This window comes from Equus przewalskii, chromosome 12 (genome assembly GCF_037783145.1).
Source record: "Equus przewalskii isolate Varuska chromosome 12, EquPr2, whole genome shotgun sequence".
NCBI lineage: Eukaryota > Metazoa > Chordata > Mammalia > Perissodactyla > Equidae > Equus > Equus przewalskii.
Window position 1 is genome coordinate 31,041,949 of NC_091842.1, and position 26,311 is coordinate 31,068,259.

Sequence of the window (26,311 nt, forward strand, 5' to 3'; positions counted from 1 at the left end):
CATATCGGGCAATCCGAATGCAAGACAAAGTAGCATTACAAATCAGTGAGGGGACGAGGGGCTATGCAATCAGAGACGCTGGCTCACGCAACTAGTTTATTCACATGGAAAATTATTCCCTATCTCAAACCCACATACACAAATAAATTCCATGTGGATTAGACTTATGCCGAGGAGAACAAACTTTTAGAAGAAAATATGGTAGGATCTCTTTATGACCACAAAGTACTCAAAGTACAGAGGGATTTATTAAACATGATGCAAAAAGCAGCAACCATAAATGAACAGACTAATAAATATGACTTGATTAAAACGTAAAACTCATACACAACAAAGCATACCATACACAAAGTGGAAAGATAAGCCACTGGGAGAACATATTTAAAATGCAAAATATCAACAAAAGATAAATAGCCAGAATACATAAAGAACTAAAGATTTATAAGGGAAAAAAAGGAATCCAATAGAAAACATACAAAAGAGAAAAACATGAGTCACAAAAGAGGAAACTGAAATAGCCAGATAAACATAAGAAATGATGCTCAAACACACTAGAAATAATGCACTCTTTCAAATTAGCAAAAATTCAAAAGTCTGGCAATACCAAGGCTCAGCAAGGATATGGAGCAATAGGACCTCTCAGACAGTGCTGTTAGGGGCTGAAATTTGTACAACTACTCTGGAGAATGATCTGGCAACATATAGTGAAGTCAAGGGTGCACATACCCTATGAACCAGCAATTCTACCTCTAGGTACGAACTCTAGAGAAGCTGTTAAATGTGCACAAGAAGATGTGCACCACATGTTCATAGCAACATTGTTTAGATAAAAGCACGGAAATAACCAAAACTTCCATTGACAGAGAATGAATAAACCATAGCATAATCCTAGAATACCATATAGCAAAAATGAAGGGATTACTGCTACACACACCTACATGGACATATTTCATACATAATGTTAAATGAAAAAGCAAGTTGCAGAAATATATACATAGTATGCTACCATACTGTACAAAGTTCAAGATCCACAAACCAAATATACTGTTTATAAATATATCTGCATGTTAGATAAGTAGAAAGCCATGCATGGGAATGACACATGCTCACTTCAGGATGAGGGTTCTTCTGCAGAAGGAAAATGGAGAAATGGCATCTGGGAGGGGTACAGAGGGAGCATCAACTATACGTATGATGTTTTATGTTATATCATGTTAAGCTTTTAAAAGTAAAGCTAGCAAAATGTTAAGAAGCATATCTAGAGGTTATATTATTCTCTACATTTTTCTGCATTCATGAAATATTTCAAAGTGAAGTAACATATTTTAAAGAAAGAGAAAAATAGAGGCTGAAATTTACCAAAATGGGTGTCTCCTGATACTGAGCCTATGGTTATAGATAGCTTTTCTTTTTTCCTTTCTAGACTTTTATATTTTCTCATTTTTTTAATAAAGTCAACCCAGATACTTCTAGTCCAATTTATTCTCCCATCTCCCAAAACTGCACTTTCTTGCTCCTTTGGTATAGAACTCAGCATTCTAATACACACTGTCTGTTCCACCAGAATATGGACGCACTGTCTGCTCCACTGGCATATGGATTCTTGGAGGGTCTCCCACATGCAGTCTCATTTTTATATAAATTATGTATTGAATGCCTACACTGTGGCAGTTACTGAGCCAGGCGTTAGAGAAACATAAATGAACAAAACCTACATTGTGCCTTCTTCCACAGAGTTTAGTCTCAAGGAATAGAAACATTAAACAAACATTAAAAAAATACAAATAAAATTGTGAGGAACGCTACGAAGGAAAAGACTAGGTGCTATAGGACCATTTAATAGAAAGGCCTAACACAATGTAGACTGGACAGGAGGAACAGGAATATGCCAGAAAGGGAAGGGTGGACAGGCCTTCTGGACAGAGACAACACTCACCAGTGTCCTCCTCACTCAAGGGCACCTTGAGGGGAGAGACTGCTTCTGCTTCGTATCTGTGTCATTACCCACACGGTGCTGTAACACATGCTTCCTGGCTGATTCTGAGGCACCCTCTGAGCAATCAGGAGATTCTGTGCCTGTAGCTCAAAGGCAAGAAAGCAGTCCTTGGGGGATGACCCGACAGGCAAAAGGAGTAGTCACTCAAAGAGGCAGAACAGAGTCTGAGCCCAGTGTCTGTGGTAGCTCAACCCCTCAAAAAGCACTTGCTATATATTCTCTCATCCCCACGTCATGAGAGAGCTAACCTGACTCTCTTCATCTGTCCATCCGTCTGTCCATCCATCCACTCCTTCCTTGCTCAGTACCCTCATCCCCACCTATTCAATTTAATTCAATACATTTAAGGGGACCTATGTGTGCCAAGCTAGAGATACAAAGATCCACACAAGCATAGCCTCTGCCTCAAAGAGCTTTCCTTCTAGACCAGTGGATTTCGACTAGGGGTAACTGTGTCCCCAGGGGACATTAGACAATGTCTAGAGACATTTTTAGTTGTCACAATAGAGCAGGGAGGAGGGGTTGTGCTATGGTATCTAGTGAGTAGAGTCTAGGGATGCTGTTAAACATCTTATAATGATGCTTACAATGACAGCCCCCCCCAAGAAAGAATTATTGGGTCCCAAATGTCAATAATGCCCAGGTAGAGAAATCTGGTGTAAGTTATTTAGAACCATGTCTTGAAGTTGACCGCTAAAGCACGGTAAATGTCAGAGGTCAGAGGCCAAAGGCCAAGCAGGTCAAGTGTGAGGGGCCTAGGAGAGTATGAAACACCAGGTCATCAGCTAAGCATATAAATAAATGTCAATAGTGCTGAAGTTGAGAAAACTGCTCTACAGAATTAGCAACGTAATTACATCACAATGCAAGAGAAGTATAAGGTGTCATCCAAATACAAAGGTAAGGTATCTAGTCTAGAACAGGATGAAAGGTCCTTGGAAGTGACATCTAATTCAAAACCTGAAGAAGAGATGACTTAGAAAGGGATGAAAGGGTGGAGGCAGGATAAAGGGGCTATTCCAGACAGAAGGCACAGCCAGTAGGCAAGTGGGACTATGGAACAAAAGAAACATGTTTGTATGATGGAAAAGCAGGGAGTGGCTACTGAAATGCTGGAGAGGTAAACAGGCCCTGGTCATAATGAGCCTGTATGACGAGTTAAGAAATGCAGACTTTCAGTGCAATAGGAAGCCACTGAAAGGATTTACACAGAACATTGATACGAACAACACTTGTTTCAGGACAATTGCTCTGGAGAATGGATTGCTAAGGAACTAAGTAGGAGGGGGCTCCTGCGACCCAGGTGACAGAGCTGTGGTTTGACCTAATGGTGGTTCTGAGGGTGCAGGGGAGGCATTCCAGAGATGCTTGGGGGAAGCTGTGATTGTGTACCTATCACAGTTCTCTGCCTAGTAATACCAAAGCCCCCAACCTCTAAAACCTAAAAGTTTTTCTGTAACTCATCTGTGGCCCAACCTGTGGCCCAACCTAACCAGAATTACATGGCAGCAAAACTAGAACCTGAACTAACTTGAGGCTATTTGTAGTACATTTACCCTATTTAATGTGAATATTTCAAGGTAGAAGTATTAATGTTTGATTATGGGGTGCTGCCCCAGAAAAAGGTCTGCATTCCAAAATGCAGCTGGGCCCAAGGGTTTAAGATAAGAAATTCTGGACCTATACAAGGTGCTGAGTAAACTTTTGTCAAACTACATTAAATTGGGCAAAGTGGGTTACTAAATGATTATTTGTTCAGAATATTTTTCTAAGTCACTATCTTCCAGATACCACATATATATATATATATATATATATATATATATATATATATATATATTTCACATGATTCATTTTATGGAACTTTGCCTTAAAAACCCAGACATTTGGCATGTGATCCTAGTAAATTCACAGTAGTGGGATTTGGGGACAGAACTACAGGAAAAGTATAATTCTCCCTCCTGGGATCACCACACAGAACAAAGAGTAAGTACTATCAATAACAAGAACCCAATCTTTATCCTAGTATAACAATTCCAAGTAAAGCCAGTTAGGAGTTGAAAAAAAATTGAGGTCACCCTCCCAATCAGTTAGCACAGCCACAAAGACATCAGTGACTTGATGCTTCCTCGGTAGAGAAGACCTAGCTGTTTTCGTACTGGTGTCAAGTACTTTCTATACTTGCGTCAAGTGGTCACTGGCCACAGCTGCAGGGGCAGGGAGGACGGGCCTGGGACTCACTCTCATTCATTCCTTCTTCATTCACACGTATCTGTTAGGAGGTCTCTGTGTGCCAGGCATTGTTTATTCTAGGTACTGAGGATTCAGTAGACAGACATGCTCCCTGAGAGGTTACGGATTTTACAGGGGCACAGAGACAGGAAGCATATAATTACAGCACGGTGTAAAAAGTTATGATGGGGAAGCGTAACGATGACAACACACAGCAGAAGGACCGAATGTAGTAGGAAGCAAAGAATCTAGAAAGACCTCTCTGAGAAAGTGATATTGAAACTGAGACTTAAAGGATAATTAGAAATTATTGATCTGAAGGGACTAGAAAGAGAACCAGAAAATTGGAGAAAACGTGAGAAGAGTGAAAATAATGGCTGAAAGCTGAGGGTAGGAGGTAGAACTCAGTGAAGCTCAGAGGCAGCAGGAACATGCGGCCCGCAGACTCAAGTGTAAGCTGGAAAAGAGGTACTACCCTGACAAAACCTTACTGGAAATCAGGCGGCACTTTCTGATGTTCTCGAAGGTACTTTGCACCTAAAAATAGAACAAATGTGGGAAGTGGGCTTTAAAATACCTGAACATTTACTTTCTTCTTACTTGGGCTAGGGGAAAACAAGCCTTCTATGTAATAAAGTACACCTAAAATGCACTTCAAATGGACAGAATGAATAGCTGTATACTGAAACACTGAGAACACATGTTTGAATAACAAATTAGGTCATCAGCAATATGCTGCCAACTTTGTAAAGCACTATGGTCTGGCAGGATATTTTAAAATAATAAATTTACCAGAAACATAATTGAGATATTCAGATGTCAATGGAGAAGACTTTGGCAACATTAAAGTTTCCAACCACAAATATATCAGTATAAATCATACTCTATACTTTGAACCCATGACAGCTTGAAAAGCAAATGCTAGTACTCTACCCCAAGGATCCGAAGGAACTAGCCATCCAAAGCAACTATTTTTATTGACAGACTCTTGTTATCCCATGCCAGAGTAACAGACTGAAAAACTAGTGTGAGCACATTTCAGTTATATCTATGTAACACTTTTTATCCTAAAAAAATTCAAGAGACCTACTAAACTAAAAAAGCTCACGTTTAACTAAATGTACTTGGGAGAACTTCGGGGCACAAATCAAGCCTGATGTAAGGGGAGGCAATGCCTCACAACTGTTACTTAGGTTCTTTGTGAATAGGCTTTTTAACATTTTTAACCATCTCCTCCCCCACGTTTTGTTAGAGTCATCTATTGACCATCAAGACCCTCCTAACTTCCTCAGCGACTGGGCCTGACTTGTAGTTTTTCTCTGTACGTAACCTCCTGCCATCATGCTAGAGGGGTTGGAATTCCCTCTAATTATCCAGTGTCCCGGTACTTCAACTTCCTCAACAACAGGAACTTTCCCATTCTCTCCAGCCTCCAACAATAACAATCATATCCGAGACCCACCCTAGAACCTGAATTCTGAAACAACCTCCTGTGAATACGTCGCTTCCTCCTTATGCCTCATTCCTCCCTCGCTTCATTCATCCAGCCAGCCAACCATCTGTTCATTCTACACTCAACTCATATTCATTAAATATCTGCCTTTTGCCAAGTTCTCTTCTAGGTACAGGGGAAAAAGCAGTATTAAAAAATAAAGATGTAATATCCCAGACAGAAATCTCTGCCCTCATGGAACATACAAATAAGTAAGCAAGCAAAATATATACAAATAGTGATAAATGCCATTGAGGGAAATACAAAGGCAGGGAAGGGGGGTGTGGCGCTTGGCAAGAGGAGTGTCATTTCAGATAGGGTGGCCAGAAAAGCCCCAAGAAGGAGACACCTGCATAACCCTAATTCTGAAGGAGGTGAGGGGTCAACATGGGAATGAAAAAGTCCGACTTCCACTATGAAATGGTCACCTGGCTGCTGAGTTAAAAACAGACAGAGGTGGAGCAAGAGGAGACGCCGGAACCTGGCTCTCACCTGCTTCCTCTGCAGCCCTTTCAAATGGTGCTGTTCTTTTCTTCCCATAACCCTTGCACTACTGGGCTTGGAGGTGAGGTAGGTATTACCCTGTTCATGACTGTTGTTTCCAAACCATTCTCTCTCCCTCCTCCCTAATGTCCCTTGACTTTGAATATCACATGATCAGACTCTGTCCTCACTCCTGTGGCTGTTTCAACAACCCCTCACCTTCCTCAGCCACTCACCCACATGATCATTGGCCAAACCAAGAATATGCCTCCATCATAGCAATTTCCTGAACTTTCCCTCTGACCACCTCCTCCTGGATTTCCAGCTCAGTTTCTTTCAAATTCTGGACCCAACAATCCATTCCCCTCCTGGGGTCTCCATGCCACTGATCCTACCACCTTTCTACTGTCCCTTGTTCCTTGATATGGCTCTCCCCTCTTCTACTTCATGGTCAGTCACTTCAACTCCATTGCTGCTTTGTGCCTGCTTGGCAGACCCTTGATGCTGATTAAATCTTACTCCACTCCACTCTACTGATTAAATTCCACGGGAGAGGGAAAACCTGATGGGTAGAAGGAAGCTGAAAATCCCTAGAGCAATCCTCTTGAGAAGGGAGAGGGGATGGTACCCAGTAGGGAAGGAGTGCCTCACATGGGAGCAGAGAACATTCACCAGCAGCAAGGAGAGGGGCAGCTGAGTGCAGGGCACATGTCTAGTCAGGTGGAAGGGTTTGGCAGGAGAAGCTTGAGGCTGTTCTCTTCTATGTTCTCAGTGAATGGGAGCAAGGCCATGAAGTGTGAGGCAAGGAGAGAGGTGTCAGCGGATTGAGAAAAAGAAGAAAACAGCAGAGGGGGAGAATGACAGGACGAGACACCTCTCTGAGGCTGTCGCACCTCCCTCTCCTAAGTTAAGCAGCCCTCCGCTGCCGCCACTCGCCTCTTTACCCAGTCTAGAAGGGGGCAGGGGGCAGCAGAGGGGATACAGCCACTTCCATGACACCAACACCCACTTCTGGGTGTCCCCATCCAGATCCCTAAAGCCAAGCACTGCTGAACAAGTCAAGAAAACTGAGATGAGTCCACCACAAACCCACGTTAATTCATTTCGAATGGATTCGCAGTGCTCCTCAGTAAATCCTTTATGCACCTGTGGTTAATGCCCCTCCCAAAGCACACAGCAAGTGGGTATTTTCTACTTTCTTCAGGTCCCTAGAACCAGCCCCCGTCACTCTGAGCAGATGAACTTGGCTTCTGTTTTACTGAGGGGCAAGGCCACCTGACGTGTGAGTGAGCTTCTTTAAAGCTTCCTTTCTCTCGGACCCAAAGTCCCTGCATGTTTAACATGTACCGTCCCCCCTCCCAGCTTCCAAATGTTCTTTCCTTCATTCTGTGGTGCACCCCACCTCTCTCTACCACTCCACTCCAATCTATGGAGTTTTTTTCAGTTATCCTGTCTTGTACTTTGAATTTGTTAAACTTACAGGTTATGAAGAAAAAAGGTATTCCAGATGAAAGAAACACAATGAACAAATTACACAAGTAGGAAAGAATATGGAAGGCTTATGAAAACAGTGATAAAACTGGTCTTATTACATAGCAGGGCATGTTGGAAAGTGACGGAAAATAAAGTTAGATGGATGGGGTGGGACACGATTACAGAGTATCTTAAAAGCCACACGCTGTAGGTTAACGACTTCTGAATAAGGCAGTGCTCACAGTGGAAGTAGTATTTAAGGGAGCTGAGAGTCAGAGCACGGGACAGGATGGGATGGGATGGGATGGGATGGGATGGGATGGGATGGGGTGGGAAAGGAGGGATTTACACTGGGAACAGGAACAGGATGGGGGCTTGGGGCAGGGAGGGCGGAAGACAAGAGGGTGAGGCAGTCATCCTGATAAGTATAATGAGAGCATGGTCAAATGAGGAGTAGTGAGAAGGAAGAAAGGAAAAGACAAAAGACGTTTCCCAGAGAGAAAGGAACACAATCTGGTGACTGATAGCATTTTACGGATCAATTTCAACCTAAGTTCTGGGTAGTATAACTGCTACAAGATGGAAGGCATGGGGCTACATTGGTAAAGTCCTTAGAATCATAGCACTTGGAGGCTGGAAGGGGCCAAGACCTCTGAGGTCATGTGACTCAGCTCCCTCATTTTATAAATGAGAAAGCAGAGGCCCAAAGAAGTGAAGTGATTTGTCTAAAGTCACAAAGCAAGCTAGTGAGAGAGTTGGGACCAGAACCGTCTCCTGTCTGCCTTTGGAGATCCTCCCACCACACCGTGCTGCCTCTTCCAGATCCATTCTGTTTCCCATTTGCCCAGTGAGGCCCTCAGGTGCACACTTCCTCTGACAAAATTACGCTGTGGAACTCACCACTTGATTTTGGCCTCTGCACATATTGGTCCAGGAGAGTGAGCTCTTCCATCAGGGCTTCACAGCTGCTGGACTGACTCCCCTGGGCTTCCTGAAGATAAGCCTGCCTTGTCCTTTCATGGGGAGATTAGCTCAGACTGTGCTACATCTCCAGCACCTGTTTCGAAGTTTCTAGTAAGTCTCAAGCCTAGCAAGTAAAGAAGACACAAGCCCTACTCTAAGGATCGTTAAAGCGATTTTGAGATTTAAAGGGCAAACCATATTGGCCCTTACTGTTTCCTTCTTCCCCTCCTTTTCCAATTCAGTAAGAGAATTGAAGATGGTGTTTGCCTAATCTGTGATAGATATCTTGAGCCATGAGGATGATTCCCTGGCAAAAACTGGAATTTGGATTTGGAATTCTTCATATTATCTGCTCACAGAATTCTCCTGGTAACAAAACGGAATCTATAATATTTCTAGCAAGGCTACTACATTTTTTCCCAGACAATGTTCATTAGTTAAATAGGAGAGTCTAGGTAATTTCCTAGTGATCTTTGAGCCTTGACAGAAGTTAACATGAATACAGCTTCCAGCATTTTATGGAAAACAAGCACGATTATTTACACTAAATAAATATGGACAACTTGGCTATCTCATTTCCTCTGTCAGTGTCAAGGACTTTAACAAGCTACCACAGACTTCAGCAAGCTGCCCATATTCAAACAGATAGTTAGAGTACACTCTCCTGAACTTTCCGAACTTATTAATAGCTGCCTAAATTAAGTCAATAGATAAAGCTGAATAACCTAGAACAGAAGGGTTTAGTATTATTTTTTCTCCTCTTGCTATTCCAAACATGTGCAACAACAAATTTTTTAAAAAGAAAGAACGAACTACAAAATACGTCAAATCCTTCTTTGGGAAAATATTGACAATTCTGTTCTCAAGGACAAATTTTCAAAGTACCAGTGCCCGCAATGATGTCAATATTGTGACTAAAATGTACACAATTCAGATATCAAACTTGACCCCTTGGTTTTTACATTTTCTTCTAACATTATTTCCTCATGCTATTCATTTTGAAATTTATGTTTTTTACTGCATGCTTTGAGCATCTCAAAAGCTTAAACTCAGTACATCTGTTTGCTTAGCAGCGTCAAGATATTGTCTTTGGTGACTAAGCAGACAGGTGCTGTTCAGTTTATTTTCATGCACGTAAGCTAAGCCCTTGAACTTGGAGTGAGGAAAAGCATTGGGCTTAAAGTTCAGAAAGGAAGGAACTACACAACAGCTTCCTTTAGAACAGCCTGCTTTTTCAGCTTCCTGTATGAAAATAATATTGTATTTTTATACGAATTGCTAAGAAACAATGAAGAAATTATACTTAAGCCTTTAGATAGTTAAGCTTTAAATCCTTTAAAGAGGAAACGATTTCTCTCAATAATTTTGATATTTAAATCAAGCCAAGAACAGAAAAAGAGACTAATAAAATAAAATAGAAATGTGATACAAAGGTTAAAATGGATTACACAATTTTCAGATTACTATAAGGAATTCACATTTTCCTCCAGTAAATGACAGACATTAAGACTTTTGGCTTTAAAAGTCCCAAATATCAAGCTGCTGTATTTGGTAGAGATGATGGGGGAAAGGTTTTCTTTGGTGCTGTAGTTGCTGCTATTGTTATTATGAAACTGTCTTGATTAAAACACATAAACACACACGCCAAGGTTTCTTTTTTCATTTTTTTGTTTATTGCAGTAATGTTGGCTTATACCATTACATAAATTTCAAGTGTACATCATATTTCGATTTCTGTGTAGATTACATCAAGTTCACCACCCAAAGACTAATTACAATCCATCACCATACACATATGCCTAATCACCGCTTTTGCCCTCCTCTCTCCCCCCTTGCCCTCTGGTAACCACCAATCCAATCTCTATGTGTTTGTTTGTTGTTGTTTTTATCTTCTATTTGTGAGTGAGATCATATGGTATTTGAGTTTCTCCCTCTGACTTATTTTGCTTAGAATAATACCTTCAAGGTCCACTCATGTTGTCACAAATGGCCAGGTTTCATCCTTGGTTATGGCTGAGTGGTATTCCATTGTGTGTGTGTGTGTGTGTATATATATATACACACCACATCTTCTTTATCCATTTGTCCCTTGATGGGCACCCAGGTTGCTTCCAAGCCTTGGCTATTGTAAATAATGCTGCAATGAACATAGGGGCGCATGTATGTTTACACATTCATGTTTTCTTGTTCTTTGGAAAATATCCAGCAGTGGAATAGCTGGATCGTATGATAGTTCTATTCTTAATTTTTGAGGAATCTCCATGCTGTTTTCCATAGTGGCTGCACCAGTTTGCACTCCCACCAGCAGTGTATGAGAATTCCCTTCTCTACACATCCTCTCCAACACTTGTTATTTCCTGTCTTGTTAATTATAGCCATTCTGACAGCCATGAGGTGATCTCTGTAGTTTTGATTTACATTATCCTGATAATTAGTCATGTTGAACATCTTTTCATGTGCCTGTTTGCCATCTATACATCTTCTCTGGAGAAATGTCTGTTCAGATATTTGCCCATTTTTTAATTGGGTTATTAAGTTTTTTTGTTGTTGAGCTGTATGAGTTCTTTATATATTTTGGATATTAACCCCTAATCAAATACATGGTTTGCAAATATCTTCTCCCAAATGTTAGGTTGTCTTTTCGTTTTGTTGATGGTTTCCCTTGCTGTGCAGAAGCTTTTTAGTTTGATGTAGTCCCATTTGTTTACTTTTTCTCTTGTTTCCCTTGCCCAGCCAGACATGGTACTTGAACCTACGCTGCTAAGACTGACGTCAAAGAATGTACTGCCTATGTTTTCTTCTAGAAGTTTCATGGTTTCAGGTCTTACATTCAAGTTTTTAATCCATTTTGAATTAATTTTTGTGTATGGTATAAGATAATAATCTACTTTCATTCTTTTGCATGTGGCTGTCCAGTTCTCCCAACACCATTTATTGAAGAGGCTTTCCTTTCTGCATGGTATGTTCTTGGCTCCCTTGTTGAAAATTAGCTATCCATAGATGTGTGGGTTTATTTCTGGGCTCTTGATTCTGTTCCATTGATCTGTGTGTGTGTTTTTGTGCCAGTACCATGCCATTTTGGTTACTGTGGCTTTGTAGTATATTTTGAAATCAGGGAGTGTGATGCCTCCAGCTATTCTTTTTTCTCAAGATTCCTTTGGCTATTCTGGGTCTTTTGTTGTTCCACATAAATTTTAAGATTCTTTGTTTTATTTCTGTGAAAAACATCATTGGAACTCTGATAGGGATTGCATTGAATCTATAGATTGCTTTAGGAAGTATGGACATTTTAACGATGTTAATTCTTCCAATCTAAGAGCATGGAATATCTTTCCACTTCTTTGTGTCTTCTTCAATTTATTTCAATAATGTTTTATAGTTTTCAGTGTACAGGTCTTTCACATCTTTGGTTAAGTTTATTCCTAGGTATTTTATTCTTTTTTTTTTTTTTTTAAAGATTTTATTTTTTTCCCTTTTCTCCCCAAAGCCCCCCGGTACATAGTTGTGTATTCTTCATTGTGGGTTCTTCTAGTTGTGGCATGCGGGACGCCGCCCCAGCATGGTCCGACGAGCAGTGCCATGTCCGCGCCCAGGATCCGAACCAACGAAACACTGGGCCGCCTGCAGCGGAGCGCGCGAACTTAACCACTCGGCCACGGGGCCAGCCCCCCTAGGTATTTTATTCTTTTTGTTGCAATTGTAAATGGGATTGTATTCTTCTTTCTGCTACTTCATTGTTAGCGTATAGAAATGCAACTGATTTTTGTATGTTGATTTTGTCTCCTGCAACTTTACCATATTCATTTATTATTTCTAAAAGTTTTTTGCTGGATTCTCTAGGGTTTTCTACATATAAAATCATGTCACCTGCAAATAGTGAGTTTCACCTCTTCCTTTCCAATTTAGATCCTTTTTATTTCTTTTTCTTGCCTGATTGTTCTGGCTAGGACTTCCAATACTATGTTAAATAAGAGTGGTGATAGTGGGCATCCTTGTCTGGTTCCTGTTCTTAGAGGGAGAGCTTTCAGTTTTTCTCCATTGAGAATGATATTAGCTGTGGGTTTGTCATATATGGGCTTTATTACATTGAGGTACTTTCCTTCTATACCCATTTTATTCAGTTTTTATCATAAATGGGTGCTGTATCTTGTCAAATGCTTTCTCTGAATCTATTGAGATGATCATGTGATTTTTATTCTTCCTTTTGTTAATGTGGTGTATCACACTGACTGATTTGCAGATGATGAACCATCCCTGGATAAAATCCCACTTGATCATGGTGTGTGATCTTTTAATGTATTATTGTATTCGATTTGCTAGTATTTTGTTGAGGATTTTTACATCGATGTTCATCAGTGATTACTGCCTGTAACTTTCTTTTTTGTGTTGTCCTTGTCCAGTTTTGGTGTCAGGGTGACGTTGGCTTCGTAGAAGGAGTTAGCAGCTGTCCCTCCTCTTCAATTTTCTGGAAGAGTCTGAAAAGGACAGGTATTAAGTCTTCTTTGAATGTCTGGTAGAATTCACTAGGGAAGCAGTCTGGACTTTTATTTTTTGGGAGGTTTTTGATTACTATTTCAATCTCCTTACTGATTGATCTATACAAATTCTGTATTTCTTTTTGATTCAGTTTTGGAAGGTTGTATGATTTTAAGAATTTATCCATTTCTTCTAGATTATCCAATTTGTTGGCGTACAGCTTTTCACAGTATTCTCTTATAATCTTTCGTATTTCTGAGGTGTCCTTTGTAATGTCTCCTCTTTCATGCCTGATTTTATTTATTTGAGCCTTCTCTCTTTTTATCTTGGTGAGTCTAGCTAGTCAATTTTGTTTATCTTTCAAAGAACCAGCTCTCTGTTTTTATTGATTTTTCCTATTTTTTTAAGTCTCTATTTCATTTATTTCAATTCTGATTTTTATTATTTCCTTCCTTCTACTGATTTTGGACTTTGTTTTTCTTTTTCCAGTTCCTTTAGGTGCACTGTTAGATTATTTGAGATTTTTCTTGTTTGTTGAGGTAGGCCTATATGGCTGTAAATGTCCCTCTTAGAACTGCTTTTGCTGTATCCCATAAATTTTGGGGTATCATATTTTCATTTTCATTGGTCTCCAGGTAATTTTTTATTTCTCCTTTGATTTCTTCATTGATTGACCCAATCATTGTTCAGTAGCATTTTGTCTAATCTCCACACATTGTGGCTTTTCCAACTTTCTTCCTGTAGTTGATTTCTAGTTTCATACCATTGTGGTCAGAAAAGATGCTTGGTATTATTTCAATCTTCTTAAATTTATTGACACTTGTTTTGTTTTAGCATTTCTTCTAAGGCTGGTTTCTTGGTGATAAACTCCTTTACTTTTTGCTTGTTGGAAAACTCTTTATTTCTCCTTCCATTCTGAATGATAACCTTGCCAGGTAGAGTATTCTTGGCTGTAGGTTTTTTCCTTTCAGCACTTTAAATATATCATGCCACTCCCTTCTAGCCTGTAATATTTCTGCTGAGATGTCAGCTGATAGCCTTATGGGGTTTCCTTTGTATGTAACTTGTTGCCTTTCTCTTGTAGCTTTTAGGATTCTCTCTTTATCTTTAATTCTTGTCATTTTATTTTTTTTTTTTATTTATTTTTTTTTTAAAGATTTTATTTTTTCCTTTTTCTCCCCAAAGCCCTCCGGTACATAGTTGTGTATTCTTCATTGTGGGTCTTCATTGTGTGTTTTGTGGCCTAATATGTGATCTGTCCTGGAGAATGTTTTATGTGCATTTGAAAAGAATGTGCATCCTGCAGTTTTTGGATAGAATGTTTTGTATATATCTACTAAGTCCGTCTGATCTAATGTGTCATTTAAGGCCAATGTTTCCATATTGATCATCTGTTTGGATGATCTATCCATTGGTGTAAGTGCAGTGTTAACGTCCCTACTATTATTGTGTTACTGTCTACTTCCCCTTTTATGTTTGTTAATAATTGCTTTACATATTTAGGCACTTCTATCTTGGGTGCATAGATATTTACAAGTGTTATATCCTCTTGTTGGATTGTTCCCTTTATCATTATGTGGAGCTTTTCTTTGTCTCATTTCAGTGTTTGTTTTAAAATCTATTCTGTCTAAGTATTGCTACCCCAGCTTTCTTTTTATTGCCATTTGCATGGAGTATCTTTTCCCATCTCTTCACTTTCAGTTTGTGAGTGTCTCTTGTATGCAGCAGATATACAGGTCTTGTATTTTTAATCCAACCGGCCAACCTATGCATTCTGATTGGAGCATTTAGACCACTGACATTTAAAGTAGCTGTTAATAAGAATGTACTTATTGCCATTTTGTTACTTTTTTTCTGGTGTTCTAGTAGTTCTCTGTTCCTTTCTTCTTCTCTTGCTCTCTTCCTTTGTAGTTTGATGGCTTTCTTTAGAATTATGTTTGGGTTCTTTTCTCTTATTTTTTTGTGTATTTATTATAGGTTTCTGGTTTGTGATTACCATGAGGTTCATATATAATAACTATGTAAATAGCAATCTGAATTAAGTTGATGGTCTCTTTAGTTTGACCTCTTGCTAAAAGCTCTACTCTTTTACTCCCCTCCTTCCACATTTTATGTTTTTGATATATATCTAACCTCTTTTTGTGTGTGTATCTGCTACCCTCATATCACAGAAATAGATCATTTTACTACTTTTGTCTTTTGACCTTCACATTAGCTTCATAGGTGGTTGATCTGTTATCTTGACTGTATATTTGCCTTTACCAGTGATTTTTTCTTTGAAAATTTTCTTATTCCTATTTGTGGTCTTCTCTTTTCCACTTAAATAAGTTCCTTTAGCATTTCTTCTAAGGCTGGCTTCTTGGTGATAAACTCCTTTACTTTTTGCTTGTTGGAAAACTCTTTATTTCTCCTTCCATTCTGAATGATAACCTTGCCAGGTAGAGTATTCTTGGCTGTAGGTTTTTTCCTTTCAGCACTTTAAATATATCATGCCACTCCCTTCTAGCCTGTAATATTTCTGCTGAGATGTCAGCTGATAGCCTTATGGGGTTTCCTTTGTATGTAACTTGTTGCCTTTCTCTTGTAGCTTTTAGGATTCTCTCTTTATCTTTAATTCTTGTCATTTTATTTTTTTTTTTATTTATTTTTTTTTTAAAGATTTTATTTTTTCCTTTTTCTCCCCAAAGCCCTCCGGTACATAGTTGTGTATTCTTCATTGTGGGTCCTTCTAGTTGTGGCATGTGGGATGCTGCCTCAGCGTGGTTTGATGAGCAGTGCCATGTCCGCGCCCAGGATTCGAACTAACGAAACACTGGGCCGCCTGCAGCAGAGCGCGCGAACTTAACCACTCGGCCACGGGGCCAGCCCCTAATTCTTGTCATTTTAATTATAATGTGTCTTGGTGTGGGCCTCTTTGGGTTTACCTTGTTTGGTGCTCTCTGTGCTTCCCGTACCTGGATGTCTGTTTCCTTCCTGAGGCTAAGAAAGTTTTCAGCTATTATTTCTTCAAATAAATTCTCTGCCCCTTTCTCTCTTGTCCATCTGGGACACTATAATACAGATGTTAGTGCACTTGATGTTGTCCCAGAGGTCCCTTAGACTTTCCTTGTTCTTTTTAATTCTTTTTTCTTTTATCTGTTCACTTGGGCGATTGCCTCTAATCTTTTGTCCATCCCGCTGAGCCGTTCTGCTGTATCATTTACTCTGCTATTGAGTCCCTCTAGTGAATTTTTCATTTCCAGTATTGTATTTTTCATTTCTGACTGGTTCTTTTTTCTATTTTCCAATTCCTTGTTGAAGTTCTCACTGAGTTCAACCATTCTTCTCCCAAGATCAGTGAGCATCCTTATGACTATTAGTTTGTACTCTTTGTCAGGTAGATTGTTTATCTCTGTTTCACTTAGTTCTTTTCCTGGGGTTTTGTCCTGTTCTCTTACTTGGAACGTATTCATTTGTCTCCTCCAAATTATAATTCAACACAGCTTTTCAGACTCTAACTGAACCACAGATAATTGAGTATTCTTTACTGAACCAGAGATAATTGAGTATTCTCTTTAAAAATAAAAATGAAATGCTTCCAGAATCTTGAATCTCAGAGGAGAGAGAAGTAACCTCCTCGGGGTATAGACCTTAAATGTCCTCTCCCAAACTTCTACCAAGTAGCCAAGTTACCCTGCAGTCTACTTCCATGGCCATCTCTCACACACACATTTCAACAGCTAACATGTACACAGCTGGAAGATGACTGTGCTGCTCATCAGTTCTAAGTTCTTTCTGTGCATAACTCATTATGTTACTACTATGCATTTAGAAATTTTCTAACAGGTTGTTAAATGAACTGAAGCTTATGATGAAATTCAACCTCTCATTCTCACAGTATTCTTTCCTGAATCCTAACATTTCATGTTATCCAAATATTCAAGATTCGAGTGTGTAAGAGAATTCCATACACTTGGACTGCTCAGGAAGAGCAATACAGATGTGCAGAACTACAGATACTATGAGTGTTTTTTAACCTGCCCTAGTCCTAGCCTTTCCTAGCATCAGGCCCGGCAGCTGTTTCAAATGCAAGGCTCAGGGAAGTGTATGGCCCTGGTCTAGGAGACAGCAAGCAGCTCAACTCACTGTAAGCTCCAACCCTGGAAGTCCACAGTTCACTGCTGTGGCCTGAACACCATGACATAAAGAGGTGCCTGCAGGAAAAGCAGTGGTGGGAACAGAAGGCAGTAGTGACCAATGTCTGGAAGGAGAGCTCAGGGCTTCCTGTCCCTACCTGGTATCAGACAGTTGGAGAAGATAATAAAGGAGAGTATGTCTTCCAGAGTTCCCAATAACCCTCATGTGCCCTCTTCCCTGGCGCACCTTGCACCATACTGACATTGATCTTTCTGCACCCTCCTCTCCAGCAACCGCCACCCCACGTGCACTACATTTATCTGTTTATCTTTACCTCTTCATCTGCCCATAAGATTCTTAGGTCTCTGAGGTGGAGGAGCTCATCCTTTCATCTCTATCTATTCCTAGTTTCTAGCACAGTAGTTGGCACAAGGCAGTCATTCAGTATTTGTTCTTGAGCTTTTGGTTGAAGAATTGTTAGAGACCAAAATGAAGTCTGCCTCCTAGTATGTTCACCCCCTCTACCGTGCCCACCTCCTATTCTATGCCTGATACTCATTCCTTATCTGATCAAAAACTACTATCAGGAAAGGATATAATTCCCTTCATTCTAAAAAGAAAATGACAGCTATGTGGTTGACCTCTTTTAGAGGCCCTGCAAAATGATGAATTACCTACATGTGAATGGCAGAGAGATTCTAGCCCTGGAATCGCACTGCAGGGGCAACTCCTCCCTCTTCCAGGCAGGTCCACCACACAGGAAAGTTTTGCTGTTCGATGTTTTTCCCTGAGACTTTGGCTCCTTTGCTGCTGCCTGACTGCCATCTCTATCCTTTGTTCTCTCCCTGGTAACCTATGTCTAGATGCCCTTAGAAACAGTAACTGGGCCACACAAGCAACTATACTACCTTAATATACGGAACAATTGTACAGACAGACATCTAGTACAATTCACACACACTTACTTTATTTCATATTTGTCCATTTTCATTCTCAACTAAGCTGGAAGCCTGAGGACAGAAGGTATACATACTTCACATTGAGTCCTAGCCCAATGCTGAGCACACAGTAGGAATTCAGTGGGGCACTACAAACAAGATTTGTAATCCAGCAAGCATGGAAAATGTTTTACACTGTACCCTCACTGTTACAAAAGCATTCAAAATTACCAGAAAGCTAGAATGAACAACAACAATATTGATGCTGTTAAAAAGCAAATCACATTTACTTAGCGCTGAAATCTCAAACTTTGATTTATACCCTACACAGACAGTCTCTCATTTAATCCTCAGGAGGTCTGGAGAGGTTAAATACCTCACAGTTACACAGGCAAGTGAGGCGGCTGGCAGGCTGATTCCAGAGTCTGCATTCAACCGGCTCATGATTCAAAAACTTGACATTCCCTAACTGTACAGCTAAGAAAATGTATAGCGATTTAAAGAGCTGCTTTAAAATAACTCATCACCTCTTAGCCCCTACCCATGCAGTTTCCTTTGTGGGAAGACCATCTTCGTCGCACCTCCCTGTCCATCAAGCAAGTTCCACACCTCCACCTCAAGCATTCCCTACCTCTCTTCTGCAATACGCCCACTGCACCTTGCACACAACCGACACTCTACCAATGGCCCTGCTCTAGTCCACGTGTCTGTTTATTACTTCCCTACGAGAATCTGAGCTCCTAGAGGTGGAGACCCTTGTCTTTTCATCTGTGTGTACCCAGACTCTAGCCCAGTTCCTACTACACAGTAAGTGCACGGTCAATGTTTGTTCTTGAAATAGTTTTAGGAGTAGCATTTGACTCTTAGTTTGCAACATCTATCTTTCACAGCAGATCTGTATCAAGATCTACATCATAACTTTCAACTCAATAACTGAAATTTGTTTCCATAGCAACCAGCCAAAGTGCTTCTTATAATACTGGGAAAGGCAAACCCTAACTTAAGATTCAACCCAGTGAACTACTTCACAAGCATTTGCTTTTGTTCTTCGTATGGAGACACAGAATGACAGCATTAACCTTCTGCAACTTCCTCTCTCTTTAAGAACACTAACCTTACCACTAACAATAAATCCAAACTTATTTTTTCAAACATAAGTAGACTATAATTTCCATTAACAAAGGGACAGCATCTTATTACCTCACAAATCTAAAATATCTATAAGAGAACAATACTTCTAATCAGGTCATGGCTGTATTTCAGACTCTCACAGATCAAAAGATAGAAATTGCGACATTTTATTTTTAAAGTAAACATCACTCCTTTCTGACAATTGACCTTTTATAAAAGATGTCCTGGATGATTCTATATGAAAGAGATTAGAGGAGGGACCTTTCTGGCCTAATTTAAACATGGTCTAAATTAGGCAAGGGGGTGGTATAAGACAGCTTCTTAAGGCCTCCACCAGCTCAGTCATTTTAACTCAAAGGAAAGGAAAAGGGGGTTCACTTTTTTCATTCCTAATTAGGATGCTTACTTTCTGAAAGTCATTTGTTCACATCTTTCCTTTTTCTTTTTTTTTTTAAATAGATAGCCTCCTCCCTTCCATCCACTCCCTCCAGCCCTAATTATAAGACCAATAAAAAGCACTGGTGGTACCTACACAGCCCTAAGTTCTTAAAAGGATAACAAAGTAGAAACATAAATATGGCTCAGCTCAAGGGTAGGCTAACTATACTCTCCTATAACTTCTTCGGCATGGAGGCCGACGAAACACAGATGGTGATCACACATCCTAACTGGGAAAACCATCCAGTGAATGGGATAGCCCAGTGAAAGCGGACTGTGGTGCCTACATCCCTGAGTTCATTAAACCCTAAAGGAAAAGATCTCATCTGCAATTTACTAAATCTCTCAAAGATTACATTTTGAAAACATGTCTTTCCCAAAATTTACTATTAGAAATAACTGTATATTAACAAAAACAATTCTCATTTTTGGGTTTTGATTCTTTAGGACAAATGGGATACTGTTTGCTTTCTAAGGTAAAAGCCCAACAATTAAGATAATGAAGTCTTCAAATAATACTGAGACTTGTTGATATGTTTAAAAGCTAAGATTCAACTAGACGACTAGACTAACAGAACTTCACTATGTCTTCCTGCTGAGCATAAAACATACAGACATCAGTCTACTTCACGAGCCTCACTTATTGTCTTTACTCATCCGCACTTCTGCTGCTTTGGAGCAGCATCTGATGAACAAGAATTTCAGGAATAAGTTAGGAAACTATCAGAAAGCCTCTATCAGAAACTCTAAGAAATGGCGAAAAGGGCAAGAATGAGAAAATATGCTCGGCCCCAACACCGAAACAAGTTAGGCCTTTACAGGTCCTCTCTATCTGAATAAACAGACATCGTCCAGTCTTTGTCGCTAAACTTCAGTTCAGGACTTCATACCTAAACAGTCTCTAGTCTACACCATGAGTACAGTAAATAACTACAAATCAATGTCAAAATTCATTTGTAATTGTCTTCTATAAGTTTTCTTCTCATTTTGGTTCAAGAGCACCCTTTGAAAAGAAATTGTGATCCATTAACCAGGTAGATTATACGTTAACACAGATGTCATCACGTGATTTCATTTTTTTCCCCCGACAGCAGCCAATAATCAATCACGGTTTCTATGCCTCAGCATCTAGACACCGGGCAGAACCTCTCCCGCAGGGAAGTTAATATCCACCCGACCGACTGCAGCAGGGCTTGCACTCTCTCTACTATTCTATGGTACAGAAAAGGGAAGCAGGGTCCAGCTGCCTCTTTAAAATTGCAATTCTTTGAATTTTGATCATTTCAATTTCAACACCTAATTTACTGCAGCTTTGCTGGACTGGTTTGTGAAGACATTAAAAGCAGACTGTATTTATAGCCAACTGGCCAGTGTGCCTAATGTAAAAGGGTAGCTCCATTACTGTAAGATTCCGTTCTCCTGATCTCAGCAGTGGAAACAGGAATCCATGGATGTATTCCAGGGATTTTGCAGAAGTCTCTGGACCTAAGAAGCACCCAGCAATACCCACAAAGGGTATCAAGGACACCAAGAAAACCCATGAGCTCATCCTTGTAGGCCAAATGTTTCCTTAGAGAAAACAATGAGAAGAGGCTGGAATATGGAAGAAGAAATACCTTTGTTAGAGAAATAGTATATTCTTACCATTCTCTGAAGGTAATGCATCAAACTCAAGGCTTTCTATTCAACACAATTTCCCTGAGGACCTTTAATCAGTTTTGTTGGGTGCTAGGGTATGAAGACGAGTAAGACTAATTCCCTGACTTTAAGCTTTGTTAGGAAGACAGACAAGAAAACAGACAATCCCAACATAGTGTGATAAAGAACACTAGATGAGAGCAAAGTGTTCTCGGAGCACAGGGGAGGGGGGAGGTGGTTAACACAACTGGGCAAGAGGATCAGCAAAGGGATCTCAGAGGAAATAAATGATGGAGCTACATCTTAAAGAGTAAGAGAGAGGAAAGAGGGGAGGTGGGGAGGGAGAGGGGGCTGACATGCAAATGATCTCTCTACTCCAAAACTTTTTATCACTCAACATTCTCCACCTCCTTATCCTCCTTTAACCTGAAAGCTAAACGCAAATTCCAAAGTACCTGGCATGAGAGGAAAAAGTGCACGAACATACTCATTGCAGGAATGTTCTCTAAACTCCAGGACTTGTAACATGAGAGAAAGCGATGCTCGAAATTCGTTTTAGCACAAATTGTTTGCTGGACATATCATTACAAAGTTTGAGGCCAAACAAAACTGAAGAGCAGCCTTTGATCCTGAAGGACTAATGGTTTTTAAAGCATTTATAAATACATGGAAATTTGGTTGTATCCGTGTAATCAGAAAAACCAATATTTATAATACCAAAAGTAGATGGAGTGGATGATGTGGAATTACTTTAGGAAACAAAAACTCTAAATTAAGTAGCTTCTTATCTGCATATGACCCTTAATTATTTCCTTGAGTCCTTGAGAAGGGGAAAATGGTTCCCAACCAAAATAGTATTAAACATTTACTGAGTGATAACTCACATATTTTCTCATTTAAACCACAACCAGAAGAAAAGTACATTACATCTCCATTCTACGGATGGAAGAGGTGAGGCTACGGAAAACAGGGAGGCAGGATCAGAATCCAGAAGCCAGGTCTTCTGACTCAAGAGTCCGGGTTGCGGTCCTGGCACTATCACAAACCATCTGCTTAATCCCACTGCTGTTTTCTCCTCTACAAAATTAAGAGGTTGAAAATTTTATAATTTTCAGAAGCAAACTATTAAAGGAGTAGCTTTAACAGTTTCAACCATAATTTTTTTTTTAAAGGTTCAGGTTCACGTTGCCTTTATTTTTTTAATTGAGAGAAACTAAAATAATACATTCAACCCTTGGCCCTCATGGCCGTTTGAAAATAACTCTGTTTTTTTCCCTTTTGTTTTTTTCCTTACAATTGACCACTGGCCATACTAGCACCTCCCAGCAAGCAGCTGTTATGTATTTTTCAAAATCCCTAAATATAGTGCCTTGATTCAGATCAGGGAGGAACTCAGCCTTCTAATATGGACGCTGAGATGTGATTACATTGTGCTGGTTTCACTCCATTTATAAAATAATTATAGAGTAAGTCATTTTAATGACAAAAATACTTTTTTCTAAGTTTACCATGTTAAACAAGGAAGAGTTTGTTAGAGAAATACCCACTAAGTGAGGCTAAGTCCGCAGTGAGATACTGACGTGTATCCTTCTAACAATCCCCCACATTCCGCCCCCAGGTTTTCCTCCTATTCAGCACAGTCTTGTCGGCAACACCTGCCACTAATGTTACAGCTATAGTTACCATGACCACCGCAAACAGTCTTAATAGAAATAAAAAGCAGATCTGTCAATTAAACCCAAGGGAACATTAGCTGTATGCAGAATTACTCTTGGAATATTCTAACTCATTTTTCAGAACACAGCCACCAAGAGGGAGATGTGTAGCCAATGCAAAATAAGCTTTAAGAACTAATACTTTGGATTTGGTCTCATAGATTCACCCTAGAGTTCAACATAATAAGATCTCTCGGACGTCAACTTCTCCAAGGAGGCCCTCTTATCCCACTCCTCACAGACTAAGGCCCTTTATGTATGCCCAGCATTTACGGCACTGTGAGAAAACAGATATGAGGCTATACATTTCAACTGTTTGTCTCAACCTCTCTGAGCCTCAATATTTGTCTTGGGGAGGAAATAGTTTAATCAAGACCTTAAAAGAACAATACTGTATAAAATTTGAAAACTTGAGCAAAAGGAAAAATAATTAAAATTATATATATACACACACACACAAACACACAAAGTAAGCAGAAGAAAGGAAATAATGAAAATCAGAGCACAAAATCAATGAAATTTTTTTAAAAAGAGAGAGAAAAATGAAGGAAACCCAAAGCTGCTGCTTTGAGAAGGTAAATAAAATTGCTAAACCTCCAACTGGACTAATCACAGAAAAAGAGAGAAGACACAAATTACCAATATCAGGAGTGGGAGAGGCGAGATCACCATGGATTCTATAGATATGAAAACGATAGTAAGAGACTATTATGAAAAACTTTATGGCAACAAATTCCACAACTTAGATGAAAGGATAAATTCTTTGAAAGAGACAAAGTACCAAAACCCACTCAAAAAGAAATAGATAAACTGAATAGCTGTATTCTAAAACAGATGTATTTTAAAAATTGAATTTGTAGTTTAAAATCTTCCCTCAAAGAAAACTCTGGATCTAGATGGCCTTACTGGTAAATTCTGACAAACGTTTAAGGAAAAAAATAGTACACACACTATATAAATTCTTTCAGAAAACTGACAGGAGGAAATACTTCCCACTGTATTCTGTGAGGCCATCAGTTACCATTTACTAAAGCTAGACAAAGACATTACAAGAGGCTATTATGTCCCTCACGAACACAGATGCAAAAATTCTAAACAAAATTTTAACTAATCAAACTGAACAATATATAGAAAGTATAATATATCATGACCAAGTAGGGTTTATCCCAGGAATGCAAGTCTGGTTTACCATTCAAACTACAATCAATGTAATTTACCATATTAACAAACTACTAAATAAAAACCATATGATCATCCCAGTAAATGTAGATAAATTATCTAACGAAATACAAAATCCATTCCTGATAAAAAAAAAAAAAAAACTCCTAGAAAAATTAGAAGAGAATTTCCTCAATCTGATAAATGTAATCCACAAAAAATCTACAGATAACATCACACTTAATGGTGAAAGACAATGATTTCCCTCTAAGATGAGGAACAAGACTAGGGTGTCCACTCTCACCACTTCTATCTAGTGTTACACTAGGTCAGTGCAATTAAGGTAAGAAAACGAAATAGTCATCCAGATGAGAAAGGAAGAAATAAAACTGTCTTTATTCAAAAATGACACGATTATCAATGTAGAAAATCCAGTGCACTCTACAAAAAAGCTACTAGAGGGGCTGGCCCCATGGCCGAGTGGTTAAGTTCGCGCGCTCCGCTGCAGGCGGCCCAGTGTTTCGTTGGTTCGAATCCTGGGCGCAGACGTGGCACTGCTCATCAAGCCACGCTGGGGCAGCATCCCACATGCCACGGCTAGAAGGACCCACAACGAAGAATATACAACTATGTACTGGGGGGCTTTGGGGAGAAAAAGAAAAAAATAAATAAATAAAATCTTTAAAAAAAAAAAAGCTACTAGAATAAGTGAGTCTAGCAAAGATGCAGGATTAAGATCTATATACAAAACTGAATTGTATTTCTATGCTAGTAATGAACAATTTTATACAGAAATTTTTTTAAAAACCATTTATAAAACACCAAAAAATAGGAAATAGGGGTAAATCTGACAGGAGATGTACAAGATTTGTACTTTAAAACATTGCTGAGAGGGCCAACCCCTTGGCCGAGTGGTTAAGTTTGCGAGCTCCACTTTGGTGGCCCAGGGTTTCACGAGGTTGGATCCTGAGGGCTGCCCTAACACTACTTATCAAGCCATGCTGAGGCAGCGTCCCACACAGCACAATCAGAAGGACCTACAAGTGGAACATACAACTATGTACTGAGGGGTCTTTGGGGAGAAGAAGGAAAAAAAAAATTAGCAACAGATGTTAGCTCAGGTGCCAATCTTCAAAAAAATAAAATAAAACATCGCTGAGAGAAATTAAAGACATAAATAACATTTTCATGGATCGGATGACTCAATATTGTTAAGAAGTCAATCCTCTCCAAATTGACATACGGATCCAATATAATCCCAATCAAAATCCCAGCAGGCTGTTTTGTATAAATTGATAACTGATTCTAAACTTCATATGGAATAGCCAAAACAACTTTGGAAAAAACACAAAGTTGGAGGACTAACACTACCGAATTTCAAGACTTATCATAAAGCTGTAGTAATTAAGACAGCGTGGTCCTAGCATAAAGATAGACAAATAGATCAATGGAACAGAGTCCAAAATAGACCCACATATATGTACAAGTGATTTTTGACAAAGATGCAAAGGTAATCCAGTAAAGAGAGAATGGTCATTTCAACGAATGGTGCTGGAACAACCAGACATTCATATGCAAAACAATATGAACTTTAATTCAGACCTTGTACCACATACAAAAATTAAGTCAAAATGGATCCTATACCTAAATGTAAAACCTAAAACTATAAAACTTCTACAAAAAAACATGGGAGGATAATTTCTGAGATCTAGGACCAGGTAAAGAATTCTTAAATATAATACCAAAAATATAACCCCTACAAGAACAAATTGATAAACTGAACTTCATCAAAATTAGGAACTTCTGCTCTTTGAAAGACACAGTTAAGAGAATTAAAAGACAAGTCAGACTGGGAGAAAATATCTGCAGATCGCATATCTGATAAAGAATCTATATCCAGAATATATAAAGAACTCTCAAAACTCAATAATAAGAAAATGAACAATCCAATAAATAAACGAGTAAAAGATCTGATATTTCACAGAGAAATGGCAAACAGGCTCATGAAAATATGCTCAATACATTAGTCATTAGGAAAGTGCAAATTAAAAGGACAATGAGC

At 39.3% G+C, this 26,311-nt stretch overlaps 1 protein-coding gene across 22 annotated transcripts in view; it reads right to left on the reverse strand.

Moving 5' to 3' along the window:
* MRTFB (myocardin related transcription factor B) overlaps nucleotides 1–26,311 on the reverse strand; it is a 259,277-nt gene that overhangs the window by 137,052 nt on the left and 95,914 nt on the right. For 3 of the 22 annotated variants that reach the window (XM_070568493.1, XM_070568509.1, XM_070568500.1), the window contains exon 3: nucleotides 4,720–4,765. The exons of 17 other annotated variants lie outside the window; for them this stretch is intronic. Coding sequence is in view for 2 of the 5 variants with exons in the window: in XM_008520522.2 (XP_008518744.2) it covers nucleotides 8,577–8,600 (24 nt within the window). In the remaining 3 variants the exon portion in view is untranslated. Of the gene's footprint in view, nucleotides 1–4,719; nucleotides 4,766–8,576; nucleotides 8,982–26,311 lie in introns of those variants that run through there. 2 more of the 22 variants (XM_008520522.2, XM_070568503.1) reach the window with 2 other exon arrangements.